The sequence below is a fragment of the Telopea speciosissima genome, chromosome 1 (assembly GCF_018873765.1).
Source record: "Telopea speciosissima isolate NSW1024214 ecotype Mountain lineage chromosome 1, Tspe_v1, whole genome shotgun sequence".
Classification (NCBI taxonomy): domain Eukaryota; kingdom Viridiplantae; phylum Streptophyta; class Magnoliopsida; order Proteales; family Proteaceae; genus Telopea; species Telopea speciosissima.
In genome coordinates, this window is record NC_057916.1 from 73453100 (window position 1) to 73474680 (window position 21581).

Below are 21581 nucleotides of genomic sequence, written 5' to 3' on the forward strand. Positions count from 1 at the left end.
AATGGATGAGGTTGAAGAGGAGACAGAGATAAGCTCAACCTAAAACATAAGGAAACATTAGGATTAGGAAGTCATTACCGTTTATTAAGCCTTCTTTTTCAGTTTTTTTAATTTTTTTATTATTTTTATGACTGATGGAACAATCGATCCAATAAAACCTGCATTTAAGACGTTTTTGATCGATATAAGGGGATTCTGACCGATCCCGAGATTAGGAACCTTGATATTTAGAAGGGTATTTAAAACACATACCAAACAAGATTGTGAACCTAGGATGGAAGCTGAATGTTCACGGGGTGATGAAGGAGAACTCTGTCAAAAACCGGTTTCTCTTCATCACAATCCTCCCACTGTGGAGATTTGACCCTATGATTAACATGGTAAAGAGTATTACAAATCCTATACAATAAGGGGTAGGAAGTTAATAATAACAGAGTCCAATCAATGTCACAACATTAGTGGTGTAGTATCTCAATTCAAGGTTCGCATGTGTATTGGAAGTTACAGGATACTGTAACTTCTGTTGGTTTGGTTTAGTAATATATTTCTTTTTTACATCCAAAAAAAAAAAAAAAAAAAAAAAAAGTTGAGATACATTTCACGAAAGTAAATGTGAGTTAACAAAAAAACCCAAACAACGCATCGACTAATCACAAGTACAAGCACAAACAGGTAAGTGTCTACCCTTTTACCTTGACTTCTGGATGCAGATTCAAAGATGGAAATTTCACAAGCCAAACAAGAATATCTAACTAATAAAGTTCTACATATATTTCAACTAGGTATATCATCACTTCAAAATGCTCGTAACATGCATAGGACATCCAAGTATATAAGTATGACGTGCTTACAAAAGAGGTAATTTGCTACTAAACTACAATGGGAAACTTCTCACAGAGAAATTACCCACTTCTCGAATCCTCGTTTAATCTATATTAATCCTCCTGGATGACTTAGCTCTTCCCTTGGAGGTGGAGGTGCTTGGCCTGAACCCATCATCAAACTCCATCCTCTCAGAACCTCGAGGTTGCTGCTGCCCTGTTGATGGAAGAGCCCATCCACCATTAGTTGCCTGACCATTTGGTCCACTGCTGGTAGTCCCTATATTGTCATTGCACAAGCAACAAGAGGCAAAATCAAGAAAGCAATCGGTACAATGGCTAAAAATTCCATGTTCACTATATCAAATTTAAGGGAAACATAAAACCTGTTGGTAGGCCAACTTTTTGCCTGACGACCAAAAATGATAAATGACAGAGGAAACAACAAAGTAGGGTATCAAACCAAAAGTCAAAAGCGGGGGAGAAGGAAGGTGTTTGGGTGTGTTTCGATATTCACATGCCATATTCAAAACTTTGAGCAACATAGAACGCAGTATGTTAATTTGAATACATTCATTTGCTAAAGATTTTGCTTAGCACTAGACAGTGGGGGCCGGGAAAGCTCTAATACATTCCCACTGATGCATTACTTTCTGATTCTATCTTTCCAAGTCTCGCCACCCTTTATTTTATAGTTTTATGCATGTGCTGTTTCTTGATTGAACACATTCTGCTACATCAAACGAAGACCCACTGGTCTTGTATTTATCTCATGAAAACTCACCCTAGAAGAAAAAAAAGAAGAAGGGAGGGGGGGGGGGGGATGGGTTACTCAGTGCATGAGGCTCCCACAAATGTGGGGTCTGGGAAGGGTCATAATGTACGCAGCCTTATCCCTGCTTTTGCAGAGAGGCTGTTTCACCCTAGCAACTCTTAAAAGCTTTCCCACTGCCTCACTCTAATCCCATGGGTGACATGCCTTATTATCTTCCCCATCCAATACATGAATGGCCAATTTAGGCTTCCATAACATCAATCTTAAAACTCCTGCATGTATTTACACCATCAGATTTTTACTCCATATATGTAGTTTCAATCCAGCTAACCGCAAAACCTTAGCACCTCAGAACATCCTTCCGGAGTTCAAACTCAGAACCAACACACACCACAGGGTTCAAAAGTTGGGTAGTTTGAGGATTATTTGATGGGTGTCACATACAGTTATTCTTGGGGGAAACTGGTGGAACATGTATTTAAACTTTGTTTCTATATGATAGTGTATCTTCTCATGACATGTAAATGATAATAATAGTGATAATAATGATGATGATGATCATAATAATAATATTAATAATAAGAAGAACAAGAAGAAGAATAAGAATAATTATAATAATCATAATCATAATCATAAAAATCATAATAATAATAATAATCATAATAATAATAATAATAAGGGAAAATTGCCTAGATCCACTATATAAGAAAATTAATTACAAGATAAGTTTAAAATTTGTTTTACACCAACTAGTTTCAATTTTGAAAAAAAATTACTTAACCCCCAAAGTTAGTTATTGCTCATGGGTTCCAAGGGAAAACAAGATTAAACTTCCTAAAATACCCAACACTTCAAAATTTTTTTCCATTTTTTATTTATTTAATTCTTACTTTTTTAATTACATATGTGGGACCCACCACCTCTTCCTCCACACAAAGCCGGACCATCTGGACATTACAACCCCGCAACTCCTCTCCCACCTGCAACACCCCTCCTCCCCTTCTCAGTCTCCTATGCCCCTACAACCCCACCACATCGATCTCCTACTTCCCTGCCCTCCGGTATTCAATGCAAGCTTCGTCTTGTTTCCATGGGTTTAAATCGATCAAGCTCGAGCCATCTTTGATAACGTTTCGACAGAGGAAATGCAAAGGGCCTATAGTGTAAACAGGTAGAAGCTAGACCTTCGGTGTTTGTTGTGTTCGAAGGCTTCGAAGTTATTGAAAACAATAGAGGATCCATTGAAACATCTATTGGCATGTTCGTAAGTGAATTTGACCATGAAGGCTCTCGTATCCCCAAGACGATCGAAGTTGATCATGTCCTTCAAAAGGATATCTTTCAGTTTGGGCACCCAGTTAATTGGGATGTGCTAATACTTGCCTGACAGATAATTCACACCTCCAAATCGAAAAACATTTGAGATCTGATCAGAAATTGATACAAAATAATGAAAAATGGAGGTGGGTTTCGACTTTCGACACCTGTAGTAAAACCCATCCCAAAAACGAATATGAGCAGAGTCGATTCAGTTGGTTTTGGATTAAAATAGATATATTAATTAATTAAGGTTCTTAATTAACCATTACCTTTGACTACTGAGTCCTCTCTCGTCAAGTCGAGGATATTACAGATAGGCCATGAAACCACAAACACTAACCCTCCAGACCCGTTTATGGTGATGGGGAGGACAGGGAAGTAGGGGAAGAGGCGGGGGTTGCAGGAAGAGGGGAGCCTGAGAAAGGAAGGGGTGTTGTAAGTGGGGAAAGAGTTGCCGGGTTGCAATGGCCGGATGGTGCTGCCTTGTACCAAGAAAAGAGGAAGACGACGAAGAGGTGGTCGGTCCCATATATATGTAATTAAAAATTATTAAAGAATTAAAAAAATAAAAATGGAGAAAAGTGTCGGGGTATTTTAGGAAGTTCAATCTTGTTCTTCCCTGAAACCCATGACCAATAACTAACTTTGGGGATTAAGCAACTTTTTACAAAATTGAAACTAGCAGGTGTAAAACAAAATTTAAACCTACTTATCTTGTAATTAAATTTCTTATCTAGTGGGTCTAAGAAATCTCCCCTAATAATAATCATCATAATAAGCATAATCATAGAGCATCCTAGTGCAAGAGGCACCCACCACTGCAGGGTCTAGGAGGGGTAAATGTAGACAGCCTTACCCTCTGCTTCTCAAGATAGGCTGTTTCCCAGATTTGAACTCGCAACCAACAAGTTTGCAATATGACTAGAAAATTAATTGTCGCTCCCCCAGATGTTCCAACACAAAATATGTTTACGTATACATAATTCTTACCAATTCAATGTATCTTCCTAACACATCTATCTAATCTATTACTCCCCAGATGATTTTTCCTAATATCCCACAATGCCTTCTCTTCAAGTCAATAAAGACCAAATACATTTTGCAGTCCTACTACAATGGAAACAGAATAGGATCTCATATTTGGGGTATAAAACAGAACTAAATGATGTGGGGCTATCCCAAGCAGGAAGAGCAGAAGCATGCAAGAACAAATACTATAAAATCACAGACAAGCCCCTGGAGCACATGTTGTCAATTGTAGGCTCCTTTCTTGGAGAAGAGAATTTAGGAACCAGGATTCAAAGAACAAAATCTTTTGTTGGTTCTATCACTTTTCTTGGTTCAGGAAATATCAAAACATAGAACACAGTGACTGACCACATTGTCTAAAGGATGCAAGGGTATCAAAGCCAGATTGTACATTATAAACAAAAAAGTAAGAATGGAACTGATCTGACTTTATGGGAAAGCAAAAATCACCTATATTTGCGTGCATATTGAACCCATCGCTCCATCCAGGCAAGTGCTTTATAGCATTCCCTTTCCAAGATTCCTCAAAACCCGCAAGTTCATCTGAGATAACACATTTCAGCATTGAGTTAACTTGAGCAAATGTTTTAGTACACCTTTAAGAATCATTGACGTGGACGACGAGATATTACCTTCATTCAAATTGTGCAAGGTCTGCATGGTGTCCACCTTACCATCTGAATCAAGCTTCCTCATAACTGAATGACCCTATAGAAACAATACGACCATTACATTTCAGTCAAATGAAAACAATACCATCATGCATGGAGAGAGCTTCCAAAAGTATAAAAACTCAGATGCACTACCCCAACGAGGAAGCTCAGTTGGCAAAGACCAAAACCTCATAATTAGGAAATCATGAGTTCAAATCTCCTTGGTGCCTATCTATCCATAAAAACAGCTCAGATGCACTAACAAGCTCAGCAAAGAGATGGAAAGCATAAATGAGGAAAAAACCAACAACCATTAAGACAACCAAAAAACGAAAGGGAGAGAATAAGACCAGATCACAAGTACCTTATCGTGAAGTCCTCTAGACACCCTGTGTGCCGCTCGACCTGTTGCTGTATCTGCTTCTTTGCTCTCTTCTAACGTCACCTGACCCAAAAGAGACAGAACATGAGACCCTCAATTTTAAAATAAAAAAAAAAAAAAAAAAAAAAAAACCTGAAACCTAAACCAGAAATACACTTACTCCATCACTGCCAGCCCTCCTGGTTGTGGAGGAAGTATAGTATGCTCCATCGACACCACCATAAGTAACAGTTGAACTCTGAAAGCTGAAACTACGAGCCTGAGGCTGTGCTCCATCAGCCCTGTTATAATCATTCCTATGTTGCATTTGTTTGCTCCTTCTCCCTGCAAATAAACCCAGTTAAGATTTTCCAGAGCAAACTGCAACTGTTGTAAAGCTGAAAATTATCACACACACAACCAGCAACTATATCAAAAGCAGCGTACCTTCGGCTTCATCATCTTGGTCGTCAACATATGGCCCTTTACTCGACCTAGAATGTTTCCTTGGATTTTCTATCTTCTCTTTGGAAGCTTTCAGTTTTTCATCCTCTTCGTCTACCTCCTCATCATCAGAGTTTAACTCCTTGATAACTAGCCCTTCTGATTTATTGGCCTGAGGTGGTTCATGCTCGATAAACCCAGATGCAGGAGAATCTCCAAAGAAGCTCCCTCTTTGGCCGAACATACTGGGACCGAACATGCTGGGGCCGAACATGCTGGGGCCAAACATGCCACCAAATGGGCGATTAAAGAAAGGGTCATCGAATGGGTCTCTTCCCCCGAAAAGGTTAGGTATTAAATTTCTTTGGCCACCGAAACCGCCAAACCCAGCGAAAGGATCACCGAAATCAAATAAATCATTTCCTCCTCTACCTCTCTGCATTTTACAGGTACAACTAAACCCTGAAATTTAAAAAACCAAGAAGACCTATTAAGCAAACTGCGTCATTGTTTGGCAACATACCGCGAACAATTCACCCAAAATTAGGGTTCCGTTCTCAGACAAATTCACCCAAAACATAACACCCAGAAAGAAACCGACCTATAAACAATCGTGCCAAAACTGTGCAAAAAATGAACTATTATCATCAATAATGCCCTGCCAGAGGATTTTTTTTCAAAAAACAATCAACTCTCTCATAGAACAGATTACGAAATCCCCATAGACATTACGCATACCCAACTATTCATAAACTACAAGAAACTGAGATATCCATCGATCAAGAACCGGAAACAAAATATCAACCGACGACAATTTCAATCGCGTTATTAGAAACTAAATCAATATAAACAAGAAAACTCTTCCAAATTCCAAACTTTGAGTCCGGATCGGATCGAACGTACCTCGTCGCCTGAATGGCAGATTCAATTGCAGAGAAACCCTTCTCGACGCGAATCGCTGTCCTTTGTGGCTGATTAAAGGGCTCTTTTTTTTTTTTTTTTTGGGGGGGGGGGGGGGGTAACAGGTTAAAGACTAATTATGCCTCCGTGGTTGGGCAACTATAAATGATAACGGATATAAACCCGTCGATTTATACGGAGAGCAAGAGAAGGAAGCACCGAATGTTCCAGTACACACAAGATTATCTGGAGAATTCTAAATAGGACCGACACGTGTCATCATTTTATTGAGGTTCTCTCTTGGGCTTCTCCATTCACCGACGTAAGGGGTGAAAAAGTTTTGGGGTGTGGGCTTAAATAAAAGCCCATAAAATACCCACCAGATATTCGGAAATAATATTATATTATATAAGAGATAAAGGAGGAATATTAGTTTTTTTTTTTTGATAAAAAGGGAATATTAAATTATTAATCAATGTGAAAAAATAATCAGCGGTTGTTATATCCTATCAAAGATTGGATCTTTCTTATGGTGTGCATGTGCTTCTGATTTAATAACAGCCTTAGATCTTATTTTATATATATACTGGTAAAATGCACCTATAAACATTTATTTAGTCTTGGAGAGCAAACTAATTTGGTTTGTAAGATGAGACTTTCTCAATTTGCAAAATAGTATCAAGTACTTGCCTTTTTTCAATAAAAATTGATGCTTAACATAAAATATTATGGTATAGAAAAATGAGAGACAGTATAATAAAAATGAATACTAATAAATACACACTGAAGGAGCAGTGGTAGATAGCTTTGTAGTTTGTAGCAATTGATTTTCCATGCTTAAAAGACAAAATGACGATTGAGCTGACACGAGAATAAAGTATTTAAAAGAACCTAAATATTTTGTATCCATTGAAGATTGATTTCTTAAAATGCGCCGAGATATTTTAACAGCAGAAAAATTAGCTAAATTAAAATTAAAAAAAATGAAAATTATGGGTTGAAAGAGTAAAAATTATATTTTAAGACTTTTATAAATGTTTTGAAAATAAAATAAAATCAGAACCTTCACCATTTCTTTTGAACTGTTTATGGATTGGGATATTTATTATCCTAATACGACACAATTCTCCAATTCTTTCTCGAAATTTTAACAATCCACAATTTCACAACATTTGAATCGAATAAGGTCCAATAATGTTTTAACCAATTAGGAACTGAATCTTCTATACTTCTAATTGGCATGAATGACGAGAGAGAGAATAGCTAAAAAAATATGCAGTAAGAATTAAATAGAACTTATAATAAAAATTAAATAAGTTAGTGTTATAATTCGAGCATTCCAATCCATTAATCCCAGAGGTTTAGACCCTACCTTGAAAATCAATATATTAGGGTTTAAGCCTAATACTTATTTATAGGCAAAAGCTTGGGCGCCCCTCTCACTTGGTCGACTTCTACTAAAGGTTTAGACCGAATAAGAAAGGGGGAGGGGTTGGTCACTTAAGTAACTGCTCCCTCCAAAGCTCGGGTCTCGCGCGGCCAGCCCCTTGTGGGCGCATTAATTGGGCCCAGCCCATTATCATTTTACATCTCCCACTCTCCCACACAGGGCGCATAAGTTAATTATGCATTCAAGTTTCTTTCATTCTACGTTATCCTCCATACAGGTAATGGGGCGTGCGATCTGTGGAGATGATACAAGGTAGGAGTACTATATCAAACTTCCATCTAGCCAACATAGTACATCACTCTCAAAAGTCTCGAATTACCCCAAACAATCTACTTACACCTGATATAACACTCTTGACCCCTCGTGATGAGTAGTGTCAATCCTTGGTATGTAATGTACTCATGACTGCGTCGATCACAAACACGACATGTCGCCCTGGCAATGAGTCACATAACAAAGGTGTAACATCTAATGGTGTTCCCTGAGCCCCTCATGTCAATTCAAATATCCCCAACAGCTTTTCCAATCGCTTCCCGCTGGACCGCATCATTCATGATCCTAAGGACAACGTCAAAGTAGCGTCATTGGGTGTCTTTTTCATAACATTGTCTCAGGTAATAAGGGTGTTGTCGGATTAATATAATCCACGTAGCTCACGCAGTGACGAAGCAGGGATCCATTTGGTCACTCTCACTATCGATCGTCATGAGCACATGCAGTATGATATGCATGCTAGGGCGTAACTCCCACTAGGGTGGGCATGTCACTTGCAATAAATAAACTCTATATAGATCTTAGTTTAGTCGCTACTCTAAGCGCCTAACCTGAGTCTTTAGTGCAGTCACCCTCATGGTTTTTGCCTAGAACCTCACATCTGGCTTCTAACAGGCTACTTGGAAGTGTGGTGTCTTCCAAGTTGGACCAAGTAAAGGTCTCATCTTAGTTCTAATGCTATAGAGCACACATGCTCATGGGCTCATCTCGCTCGCTATGCCCTAACGCCGAGGCGAATCACCCGTGTGAGTGGGTCGACTCAATTCCTGGTGACATCTTTACAGACAATGAATGTATACGCACAAGATTACTCAAACAAATATATGTTCATTAATAAATGTAAGAGAAATACAGATAAATATCCATCACAAACAAAGTGTTCCCAAAGAAAATACATATAAAATCCGCCTGAGTCTCAAGTTCCTAACGTGAACTAAGAAAACATCTCTGGCAATAGGCTTAGTCAATGGATCAGCCAACATATTGCCAGTGGAGATATGCAGCAGAACAACTTCACTTCGCGCTACCATGTCTCAAATGTAGTGATATCGTATGTCAATGTGCTTGGCTATACCATGGAATTTGGGGTCCTTCATAAATGCAAGCATTGCTGTGCTGTCACAGTGTATAAGCACAGCGTCGTCTGAGTGAGCAGAAACACTAAGTCTCTGCAAGAACCTCTTGAGCCAAACGACCTCCTATACAGTTGCCGAACATGCAGCGTACTCTTGACTCCATTGTAGATAGGGCGATGCAGGTCTATTTCTTGCTACTCCAAGTGATAGCCCTGCCTCCAAGGACAAACGCATACCCATAAATGGACTTGCGCTCATCTCTATTACTAGCCCAATTAGCATCACTATAGCCTCTCAGTCTTAAGTCTGAACCACTGAAGGTAAGTGAGAGGTCTGTAGTGCCACGTAGGTATCAAAGTATTCTCTTTATTGCTTGCCAATGCATTGACCCTGGGTTACTCTGGTAACGGCTTACTATGCCAATGGCAAAGCAAATAAATTTCTGGACAAGTGCACATCATCACATACATCAGACTGCCTACTGCCGCTGCATAGGGTATTTTGGACATTTGGTTTCTCTCTTCATCACTCTTAGGGCATTGGTCAAGGCTCAAATTACATGCCTTGTCCATTGGAGTGTCAATGGATTTTGAGTTGCTCATATGGGACCGCTCCAGGACTTTCTTTATGTAAGTCTCTTGAGACAAACTAAGAAGTCTCCTAGTGCGATCCCTTACAATCTTCACGCCCAACACAAATTTGGCCTCACCCATGTCCTTCATCTCAAAATTAGAGAACATTCACTCTTTAGTGGCGACAATCATTTAAATGTCATTCCCAGCCAACAGAATGTCGTCAACATACAAGGATAGGATAAGAAACCCTGCCTTAGACCATTTAACATACACACAGTGGTCTTCTTCAATCATGTCAAAACCCACGGTGGTAATGGCATGGTGAAATCTAATGTACTATTGCCTGGACGATTGCTTAAGGCCATATATGGAACATTTGAGACGACATATTTTACGCTCATGTTCGTTCTTCTTAAAGTCCACAGACTGAGCCATAAAGATCTTCTCGTCTAGTTCTCCATTGAGAAAAGCAGTTTTAACGTCCATTTGGTAGAGTTCCAAATCTAACTTTATGACAGAATGAGGCGTATGAAGGGCATTCTCACCATAGGGGAGAACATCTCATCATAGTCTATACCCTCCTTTTGGGTATATCCCTTTGCCACAAGACGTGCCTTATACTTGTCAATTGATCCGTCTGCCTTTTGCTTGACCTTCAGGACTCACTTGTTCCCGATGGCCTTGCGCCCAGGTGGAAGTTCAACTAACTCCCAGACTTGGTTCTTACTCTTAGAACTCAACTCGTTTTCCATAGCAGCTTGTCACATTTCCTTAGCTGGAGAAGAGAGTGTCTCACTCACTGAGGCTGGCCCATCCTCATCCCTTGGGACACAGACGAGGGTAGCGCCCCCTTCAATCTCAAAACGACGTCGGGGAACATGTCCACGTGAGCTTTTACGCGCCGAGGGTTCTTGACCCACAGGTTGTGCCCTTTCATTAGGTAGCGCACTCCCACTAGGTTGATGATCACTCTCTTACCCCAAAATGAGTTGGTAAGTGTGGCGCGGCATCACGAGCAAATTGCCTTTTCCCTGCCACTCACCCATCTCCGACGATCTCTTGATGAGTGTTTAATTCCTCACCCTCGTCAAGAGTAGGTGAAACGTTTTCATCAATCTTTATCTCAAAGAGATCAAGACCTCTGCTAACGTCACTGATGCTAGGGAAATTGGTCTCAAGAAAATCCACATCATGAGACTCACTCTCTGTCATTCCTCCAACTTGATGTTCACCGTACACTATATAGTCTTTCGAGGTATCGGAATATCGTATAACTCTTTTTAGCTTTAGGGTCAAGTTTCCCAAACTTATGGGAGGTACTATGAACATATCCTATACATCCCTATGGTCGTATATGCCCCAAAGTGGGCTTTGTTCCATAATTCATAGAGGGTAGAGGAAACTGACTGTGATGGCACATGATGGCACGCGATTAAGGATGTAGGTAGCAGTCAACATAGCATCTCCCCAGAAAGATATTAGGAGGTTAGCCTACACCATCATCGATCTAACCATATCTAAAAGCGTCCTATTCCTTCGCTCCGCTACACCATTTTGTTGCACGGTGTTGGGAATAGTAAGTTGTCTGGTGATTCCTTTTTCCTCATACATCTCTTTGAATTGATCTGATAAATATTCACGTCCTCGGTCAGTACGTGGAGTTTTTAAACTCTTGCCTTGCCGATTCTCAACCTCAACTACAAAGCGTTTGAAGCAATCTAGCGCTTCATAGCGGTGAGCGATCAGATAGACATAACTAAATCGCGAGTAATTGTCGATAAAGGTGAGAAAATAGGAAGCACCATGACGTGCCTTTACGTTCATTGGTCCGCAGATGTCCGAATGGACAAGTTGTAGGGTATGGGTTGACCGTTTAGCCTTTCCAAAAGGCTTCTGGTAGGCCTTACCAGCTAAACAGGCTTCACAATAGGTTGACTTTAGCGAGTGAGCCAAGAAGGCCTTCTCGAGCTAGCCGTCCCATCCTATCTCGGCCTATGTGTCCTAGTCTAGCATGTCATGTAATTAAATTAGGACTAGTATTAGAATCAACTACAAAAGATGAAGAGGAAACAATAGGAATTATTAAATCTAATATAACAAAACCATTCTCAAATCTATAATATCCAAAAATACTACCATCTAATCGTATCTCAAATGAGTCACCATAAAAAATAAAGGAATATCCTAAAGTCAATAATGCAGTAATAAAAAGTAGATTATGCTGGATTTCTGGTGCGTATAGCACATCAAGAAGTAGTAAGATGCGTCAAGTACACAAGGTGAGCTCGTAAGTACCAACTCCTCGAACTGCTTCACTCGTGCCATTCCCCATATAGATACTTTAGGCGCCATTTAGAATCTTTCTATAATCTACGAACCCTCCTCGATCTCGCGTTATGTATCTTGTTGCACCTGTATCCATAATCCAATCAAATTGAGTTTGGACAACCAAAATGTGTGTACATACAAAAGTATAAGGAGAGAGGGGCAGAAATGGTACCTGCTTTGCTTCAGTGCAGTCACGGGCGAAGTGACCCATCTTTTGGTAGTTATAGCACTTGACCTTGGTGATCTCTTTCTTTCCACCTTGCTTGCCACGTTGGCATTTGGTGCTCTTAGGCCCAGTTGGTGTAGCGTTCTGAGCTTGGTTCTGATTCTCAGTGGTCCTCTGTCTCTTGCGCTGCTCCGCTTGGGCAATAAGGGCATGTGATTGGGTCGCCTCTAGGCGCTCTGCCTCTAGTTCCACATGAGCGGTAATATCATTAAATGTCTTAACAGTCACGTTATGTGTTAAAACTATCTTCATTTGCCCCCAGGAATTAGGCAACGACCTGATGACGACTTGTACTTGTTCATCATCGGTAAGGTGTACCCAACATCATCTAATTTCTGGATCATATCTTTCACGACCCTGAGGTGTTCAACCATAGTGTGCTTGGGGTCCTTTCGGTACATCTCAAACTTCAAGGTCATGGACCTAAGCCTGATAGTGGATGTACCGCCACAGTCGAGCTTTACCTGGTCCCACATGGACTTGGCAATCTTGCACTTCTCATATTGACTGATTAGATCATCGTGCAGCATCGTGTTTAATATAGGAAAGCCTCTTTTAAACCAATTATCGTAAGCCTCTTTTTCTTGACGGTGACGGGCCGTAGTACTCGCTTTGGGTGGGGTCATTTCAGTGGTCAAGAGTTCAAGGTAATCTTGCTCATTAAGCAAGAACTTGGTCTTTTGGTGCCACATGTCATAGTTGGTGCCATCCAACTTGTTGCCTTGGTTAAAGTCAGCAACAACACTTTTAGAAGCCATCACTACAATGTGCAAGGGAGGACATTTAGTATACATCCATAAACTAAATTTGTTCAAGAAACCCTAATTAAAGTTAATGGTTCATTTTCCCGCACGGTGAGACAAAAAACTTCGCTAAGCTGGTAGTCAAATCTTATATTATGTGGGTCTAAAGATGTATAACTTTAATTGATTTCGAACAAATATAGGAGGAAAAAGCATCTTCAAGCCACAATTTAATGCACCATACATCCGGTGCGCAAGGGACTCACATAAGAGACCCAAATTGGTACTTGAAGTGATATGCCGAGTCGGTACGGGGTTGTGATACGCAGTGCAGTAGCTCCCATTACATGACTTCTCAAAAAATATTAAAATTACAACCGACTCTTTACATTCAAGATTCCTACTATAAATTATCGGCGAACACTGCACTTTGTATCACTTCCAGGTACCAACTCTAACGCACATACATCTAAAAAAAAACATATCACTATGCAAGCACCAATACCATCCCATGGAAAAATAATAAATAATAACAAACACATGGTACGCATGGGATGAGGTGTTTGACAGCGTTATCCTGATGGTAGCGTCAAAATGGTTTGGACCGCAATGGGTTCTATAATTGCTAATTTAAATTTACAAAAACATATTAAAACAGAAATAAAAAACAAAATAAGGGCAATTAAAACCCAAAAACTATAGCCCACATACATAAATAATGCCAATTAGGAAAAAATAAAAGGTGTGGGTGAAGGGATTCCCACTTCACCCATCTCCTTCCTAAAAACCTTAAAAAAAAAAAAAAAACACAAAAAAGAATCAACCTTTTTTTTTATTCAAAATAATCTGGCAATGAACGTGTGTACATTAGTATACTAGTGGAATATCATCTCCAAAGCATATCACTAGTATACATAACAAAATAATATAAAAAATATTGATTAATATAATTTACCTACGGACAACATTTTTATCTGAATCAGTTTGAAAGAAACGCCTACTGTTGTTTTCACGACGACAACGAAATTTAAAATATTCTTGATCGTGTAACCAGCTCCAACTTCAATTGAGACTCTGCAACCTCTATAATCATCCTTTGGAGCAGTTCTGAAGCAAAAATATTAACTCCATTATGTTTTTTCAACCAGTAATTAATATTATCGTCTATGAACTTCGATATGTTTATCGAATCTATACATAACGATGAAAGACAACCTTGGTGGCTATGGAACATTGGGACGCGATAAATCTGAGCATGTATTCTTCGTCATTATTAGTGCTAGCTCTGATATCACGGATACGAACTTGGAAGAACTTAACCCTATAAATCGGCATACAAGGTGAGGGAACCTAAGAACGTACTTATCAACCCACATTAAGTTTCTCATACAACCGATATGGGATAAATATAATTGTAAAATTCCACCATGCTCTACAGGCCTGGCGCCCACGCGTGCTGGCTTTGCAATAGCTATTAGTCATGATCGAACACTATCATACCGACGTCACCACCCGAGCCGCACGATTGCACCTGAGAGACGTGGTGTTAACTCTGATACCATTGATACGAACTTGGAAGAATTTAACCCTATTAATCGGCTTACAAGGTGAAGGAACCCAAGAACTTATCAACCCACATTAAGTTTTCGATACAACCGATGTAGGATAAATAGGATCATAACACAAGGGTTGATAGTATTCTATACTTTGAACTTTTGGCCATCAAGACTGAGCTTACGAAGGCAAGAATTCTTCATCTTGATTTTTTTTTCTAGGCGGGTTTAAAATTGAATGAGAGACTCAGATTAGAATAAAAAAGATTACATCGAAAGATTAATAAACCAAAAGTTCTAAAAAAAATTAGCAGGATAATAAAATGTATTGTAATTAAAATAAAATAAGCTCGAGAGAGATCGAGAGATCGAGAGAGAGAGAGAGAGAGAGAGAGAGAGAGCGAGTTACAGTGAAGCAGGAACAGTTAACCGTGTAGTTAGGATTTTGAATGTTAGTCGTGTAGTTAGGGTTTTGAGTGGGTTTTATATTGGGTAACATCCATAGATATCACCCCTTCTTCCACTATTGTCTAATGAGCTGCTTTTTTTTTTTTTGAGTGGAGGGGAGAATTATGAAATTTTAGTGTTACCCCTTCCACCGTCGATCCAAATGCTCTTTTTTTTGGTTTTTTACTCTAAAGCCCAGGCCCAATGTAATTAGCCCAAAACATAAATGTCCAGGTTCTCGGACAAGGAGACTAACATCCTAGATTATACTGCTTACAAAACTTTCTTTAATCGTTGGAGGATCCATGTGAAGTTCAAACATTAACAATTGGGCTCTTCCACCTCGCGATTGGGTGATGATAAACTGTGACGGCTCTTTGAGAGACAACCTTGGTGGTTTTGGGATATTGGGGCACGATGAATCTGGGCGTGTACTCTTCGCCATTACTGGTGCTAGCTCTGATACCACTAATACGAACTTGAAAGAACTCAACCTATAAACCAACTTACAATGTGAGGGAACCCAAAAACTTATCAACCCACATTAAGTTTTCTATACAACTAATATGGGATAAATATGATTGTAACATTTCACCACGCTCTGCAGTCCTGGCGCCCACGTGATTGACTTTGCACTAGCTATTAGTCACGGTCGAACACTGTCATACCGACGTCACTACCCCAACCGCATGATTGCACCTGAAAGACGTGGTGCTAGCTCTGATACCACTGATACGAATTTGGAAGAATTCAACCCTATAAACTAGCTTACAAGGTGCGGAAACCCAAGAACTTATCAACCCACATTAAGTTTCTCATACAACCGATGTAGGATAAATATGATCATAACACAAGGGCTAATAGTATTTTGCACTTAGAACTTTTGGCCATCAAGACTGGGCTCACAAGAACTCTTCCTGGTATACTAGGGATCTGATCGAAGAGATTCATGACCTGAGGGACTCCGTCTGGAGCTGTAGCTTTAGCCATAAAGTTCACGAGATCAACAATTGTGCCGACTTCTTAGCTGATTTTATATGATTCTGCCAAGAGGTCCACTTTAATGTAAACTGCCTTCCCTCGACTCTATCCCGCCTAATAAGGGATGAGATATGTGGGAAGTCCTTTCACCTCCTGTAATTACCTATTCTTTTATTCCCTTTAATATATAAAGCCTCATTTACTGCACAAAAAAAGGTTGAAGATTGATCAAAAGAAACACTAAGTATCCATTAATTTGCAGAAGAAAACAAGAAAATAGAGATCCACATACACCTTGTAACTGACGACATAGAAAAAAATATCATAATGGTGCTTCTCGACTTTCAACAGAAAAAAGTTTTGGACAATCCACGACTCATTGGTTCTCAACCGAGATGGTAAGGGGCAACTTTAATTCACAATTCATTATTAAAAAAATAAAAAAAATAAAATTGGGCCATGTCCAACGGGAACGCTAGGTCTCAAAACTGTCAATTGAAGATAAATTACTTACCAATATCTGTAAAATGAAGCATGAACAATCTTATCGATCAGTGAAATTACCACCCTACCCCTTCCAACCAAGAACCTTAGATTCGGCTCCTCTCCTTGGAGGGCATTGCCCAATGAGTACCCAATGAGGCAGCCGACTGCTGGGCTGGGCTGTGCCGCACGCATCTTGACATGTGTCTAGTTAGCCATAGAGATGTGTGAGGCACAGCCCAGTCGCACGCATCTTGACATGTGTCCATTCATAACCACTTATTGTACGTGTATTTATTTTTGGATGGTGAAATAAAAAATGGACATTAGAATAAGTGGTTATCATAACCTTGGATTCGGCTCCTCTCCTTGGAGGGCATTGATGAGTACATTTATGTGTGAAATCTTAGGGCATAAAGCATACATTTTACCACATTGGACAGAGTTACTCGGTGCTTTCTTGTGTTTTTCAGGTTTTAGGTGAATTCTTGTGAAAATGGAGGAGATGCTGCTAAGGAAATGTTTTTAAGCTGTTTAGAGGTGTTAATGGCTTAGATGCGTAGCCTATCGAGTCAGCTTCGCAACGGTTCAAACGACACTTGATTCGGAGTTGAAACGAAGAAGTTACGGCCGTTTCCGTAACGAAGCACGAAAATGGTTTGTAGGGGTTTATTTATAATTATTGACAATCGGCCAGGCAAAGTGAAGCAAAAGTTCAGATTTCAGGGGCCTTATTGCAATTATTAGAAGTTACTTTCCTGTACCCGAAAGATTCCATTTGGAGGGCTCTGGACAGTCCAACTTCAACTTGAGATATCTTGGGCTCCCCAACTCCAAATTGGATGAAATTTGGGTCTATTTTGGGTGATTTTTCGCAAGGAACACAATGGTGAGGCCTATATAAGTATCCCATGCTCCAAATTTTCTGAAGGATAGAATGGGTATTTTATTTATTCTTGAAGGAATCCTAGTCATCACCCTTACTCTCTCTCTCTCCTCCAACTTCTCAAGGGCACTTCTGAAATTCTACTTGGGATAGATTTATTTTGAAAGATATTCTCTCATCTATGGAAAGTTGAAAAATCAAAGATGCTTTGATTTTATTGCTTGGAGAAGATATCTACAAAGAAAAGGAAGCACTTGTTAGAATTGGAAGTTTACTTTTCTAGAAATAGAAGGTCTATGTAAATAATATTCTCTTCTTCTTCTTTCTATTTTTTTCTTTTTTCTTAGGATTCAAGGCACTGTAAAAGATGAAGGAGAAGAGAATATTTTCTTTTCTTAGGGAATATTTCTCCTACACTTCCCTCTTATCTCTTCTCCTCTCTTCCCCTTATAAATACCCCTTGCCCTCTGGGTTGTAAGAAGTTTTTTTTTTTAGTTCAGTTTTTAGTTCAATTTTAATTCAATTTTTTAGTGTAATTTTTACTTCATTCATTTAGTGAAATTTTCTCTTCTTTTTCTATTTTTTGCTTAAGTTCTTAGTTTTGATTTCATAAGTCTAGTTTAATGGTTGTAATAGTTTTAGTTTAAAGCTTCCTCGTCTAAGTTCCTATGTTGATGATAAGACATGAAGATTTAGAAGAGGAAGCCATGGAGAGTTTATTCAAGTATTCAAACACATCAAGGTATCTCATTCTCTAAACCCTTAATCTCATTCTCCCTCTCCTCTATCTCTCTCTATCTTCTTCTTCTTCTCCCTCTATTTCTTTTATTTTTTTTATATTTTTTTATATGGTTGTGGTTTGTGGATGCACTTTTATTCCCTTATTCCTTTTTATGTGGTTATTATGTGTGACTGCATTTTTATTCCTTTCAATTTGTGTTAGTCTGATAGGTTAGATGCTCATGTGTTAGGACGTCAATTTAATCCCTTAATTTTGTTAGATGCTTATGAGTTAGGATGCATTAATTTTTATTAATTTAATTAGTTTAATTTAACACTTTAATTTGGTTCACTTTGCATTACTTTTAAGTTAGTTAAATAGAATGGCGTATATTTTCTCGTGTTCGACCTGTAGCTACGATTGACCCGTACGCTTACGGTTTTATTTTAACTCAAACAGGCATTGCCCAATGAGTATTCAATGAGGCATCCGACTGCTGGGCTGGGCTGTGCCGCATGCATCTTGACATGTGTCCAGTTAGCCATAGAGATGTGTGTGGCACAGTCTATCCACACGCATCTTGACATGTGTCCATTCATAATCACTTATTGTACGTGTATTTATTTTTGGATGGTGAAATAAAAAATGGACATTGGAATAAGTGGTTATCACAACTATCCACTTTCCACTCCTACAACTTCTGTTACAATTTCTCTTCAATTGCTAATAACTAAATATTCAAGGTTTATTGCACACACACATATAGGATCCACCACAAATCCCTTACATCGTTTGGTTGCGTAAATTTCTGGATGCCAACATTGATTGGATGTTACATCCATAGATCAGAGTATCTGTGGATTTGAAATTCTGACAGAATAACTGTTTGGTTACCTTGATTTTGAAACCTGAATCTACCTAAAAAACTGAAGCGGCAATGACGGTTTGCAAGAGTGACATTCAAGGAGCTAAGGCAGATCCGGTGAGGTTGGAGAAATATCAATGGGGATTGGGTCATGTTTACTACAAAATGCAAATAATAATAATAAAAAAAAAGAATTATAGGAATATCAAATGGGGATCGGGTCATGTTTATCATCTGTAAAAATATAGGAACAGAGGACTAAAGATATGCAATCATAGAAAATATGAGACAAAGATCACAGAGATAGCACATTTTACATCTAAAAATTACTAAATCTAAAAAAATGAAAGGAAGAGGTGCTTACTTGAACCGGATGTTCGAACGGTGTAGATGATCTTGCAGCAATGGATCGACTCAGAGGAAGCGAGGACTTATTGCAAATCAATTCCAAAAAAAAAAATTACAAACAAAAATTACAAGAACCAAAAGACAAGAAGATGGATCTCTGAAGATCGTTGATCGCTATCCTTGATTGATGCACCTACAATGATCATCCCTGATTCAGAAGCATTGAACGTCGGTGAAGAGGAGACCACTGATCTGAGATGAATCCTCGAAGAGAGCTCTGAAAATCGCCTGAGAAGTCTCCAAAAAATCCAGAACCAAAACCCCAAATCTCACTTAGTTTTCTTGATTTCTCTCTCCATCTCCCTTTTTTTTCTCTCTCGCTCCAAAAAAAAAAATAGAAGAGAGAGAGAGAGATTCTTCCGATGATATTGCAAAGGAGTGCCGGGTTCAAGGAGCTAAGGCAGATCCAGTGAGGATGGAGCTTCGCGATTTGCAGAACACTGTAGGTACTTGAAGCGACAATGGCAGTTTTTCGATGGAGCTCCGCGATTTGTTTTTCCCTCTCTCGATAGTATGTGAGTCTCAAGAAACGAAAAAACATGAATCTCTGGATTTTACCTCATGAGGTAAAATCTTGAGATTCAGCATTTTAGGTTCAAATATTGAATCTTAAGATTTGATGAGTCTCAAGATGTAAATCCGTTTTTTCAACCAAACGGTTAAAAAAATTGAGATTCATGCGTCTACAGATGTAACACCCACAGATTTACGCAACCAAACACATAATTGCCAACACGTGTAAGAGCACTTGTGGTGTGTTGTGTTGACCCATGATCCATTCCAGGCATGTCTCCCTTTTGGGGTTGTATTACTGTAGTTGAAGTTCCAACAAGAATCCCAGACCCCATAACTTGTCCATGTCCATGTACATGTACATGAGTACATCTCTCCCTTCTTCACTTCCTCCACAACTTATCTCCAACACGTTGTCTACCCTTCTTCTTATTCTCCACTACTCTCTGTCCAACCCGAAGAATAGTTGATCTCACATTCTCATGACCTTCACATCTTTAAAAATTATCAAGTCGGCAATACCACTAATCCATCATCACCACCACCACTTCTCTCCCATGGATATAACAAATGGAACCCGGTCAAGATGCAGAAGTAGACCAGAAGACAACAAAATTAATATTTTTGCTTGTGAAGCAACGTGATCCTTCTTTAGATCTCCTTGTGTTTTGCTGGCCTCCTTGTACCATAAGACTCGGCCTCTGTCCATTTCCAAGTTTTTTATTTGTTGATGGTCATGGTTGATATCAAGGAATTTGTTTCAAACTTCAAACCAAACCGGCCTGGTCCAACCTTGTCTTGGACCGGTAATCCTACTCATCCAAAGGCAAGGAGAGGCCGGATCACCTAGACATAAAGGTGTCAATCACGCTTTTCGGTTTCGGTGTGACGTTTAGGGAAATCGACCCGAATTGTTAAGGACTTTTTGGTTTCGGCTTCGGTCCGGGTCAGTTTGAAAACTGGGTACTAGTTTTCGGTAGGGATTAGGCAGAATTCCTAAGGCTCGGGCGTCAAGTTCAGGCCTATCAGTGGCCCGTCGGTATAGCCCGAACCAAATGGTACCCTTAACCATAAATTGAGCCAGGCTCAATAAGGACTCGGTTCGGTAGGCTCATCCGGCTCGGGTTGGGCTGGTATGACCGGTTCGATTTAGGATTAGACACCCTTGCCTAGGATTAGACACCCTTGAAAACAAAAAGACATATGCCATCACCTAACCATATGTGAAGCGTAGGCATCAATCATGGGTACTACATAGGACACAATATTTTTCATGGGCCAACCGGTTTGGGTTGGTTTAGTTCAAATTTTTTTTTTTGGGTAAAGGTTTAGTTCAATTCCATCTGATATTATCTTGAAAAACTAGAAATTATTTACTGAAGCTTGTTGCCTTCACTGAACAAATGAACGTGGGGCTTGTTTGGCCTGTCATGGAAAAATGCTACCAAACTGACCATTTCCTGTTCTTCATTTCTTAAACTATGTCATGGTCTGTCCAGTCTAGGACAATACAGCTACTACATGAATATTTCGGGAATGGTGTGGCGACAGAAGATATTAAGTTGATTCAGATTTGGTTTAGTAATAAAAATTATATTAATTATATCAATTGACTTAGTGTATAGGAAGTTTAATACAGATTAATAATGCCCTGCTCAATCACTAGGCTAGCTAGGCTTGGCACCATCGGCGGAGCGGTCTTGCTTCTTGTTCTGGCATGCTCGACGATGTTTCCGGTTAGTTTTACACA

At 39.4% G+C, this 21581-nt stretch overlaps 1 protein-coding gene across 1 annotated transcript; it reads right to left on the bottom strand.

Moving 5' to 3' along the window:
• Positions 1-882: 882 nt before the first annotated feature.
• On the bottom strand, positions 883-5875 carry LOC122645425. The gene is made up of 6 exons (XM_043838733.1): positions 5407-5875; positions 5141-5304; positions 4963-5043; positions 4578-4653; positions 4396-4488; positions 883-1101 (listed from the first exon to the last, which is right to left on the bottom strand). The coding sequence occupies exons 1-6, from the start codon at positions 5843-5845 to the stop codon at positions 926-928; spliced, it is 1029 nt and encodes a 342-aa protein (XP_043694668.1). The 5' UTR covers positions 5846-5875; the 3' UTR covers positions 883-925.
• Between the last annotated feature and the right edge of the window lie 15706 nt (positions 5876-21581).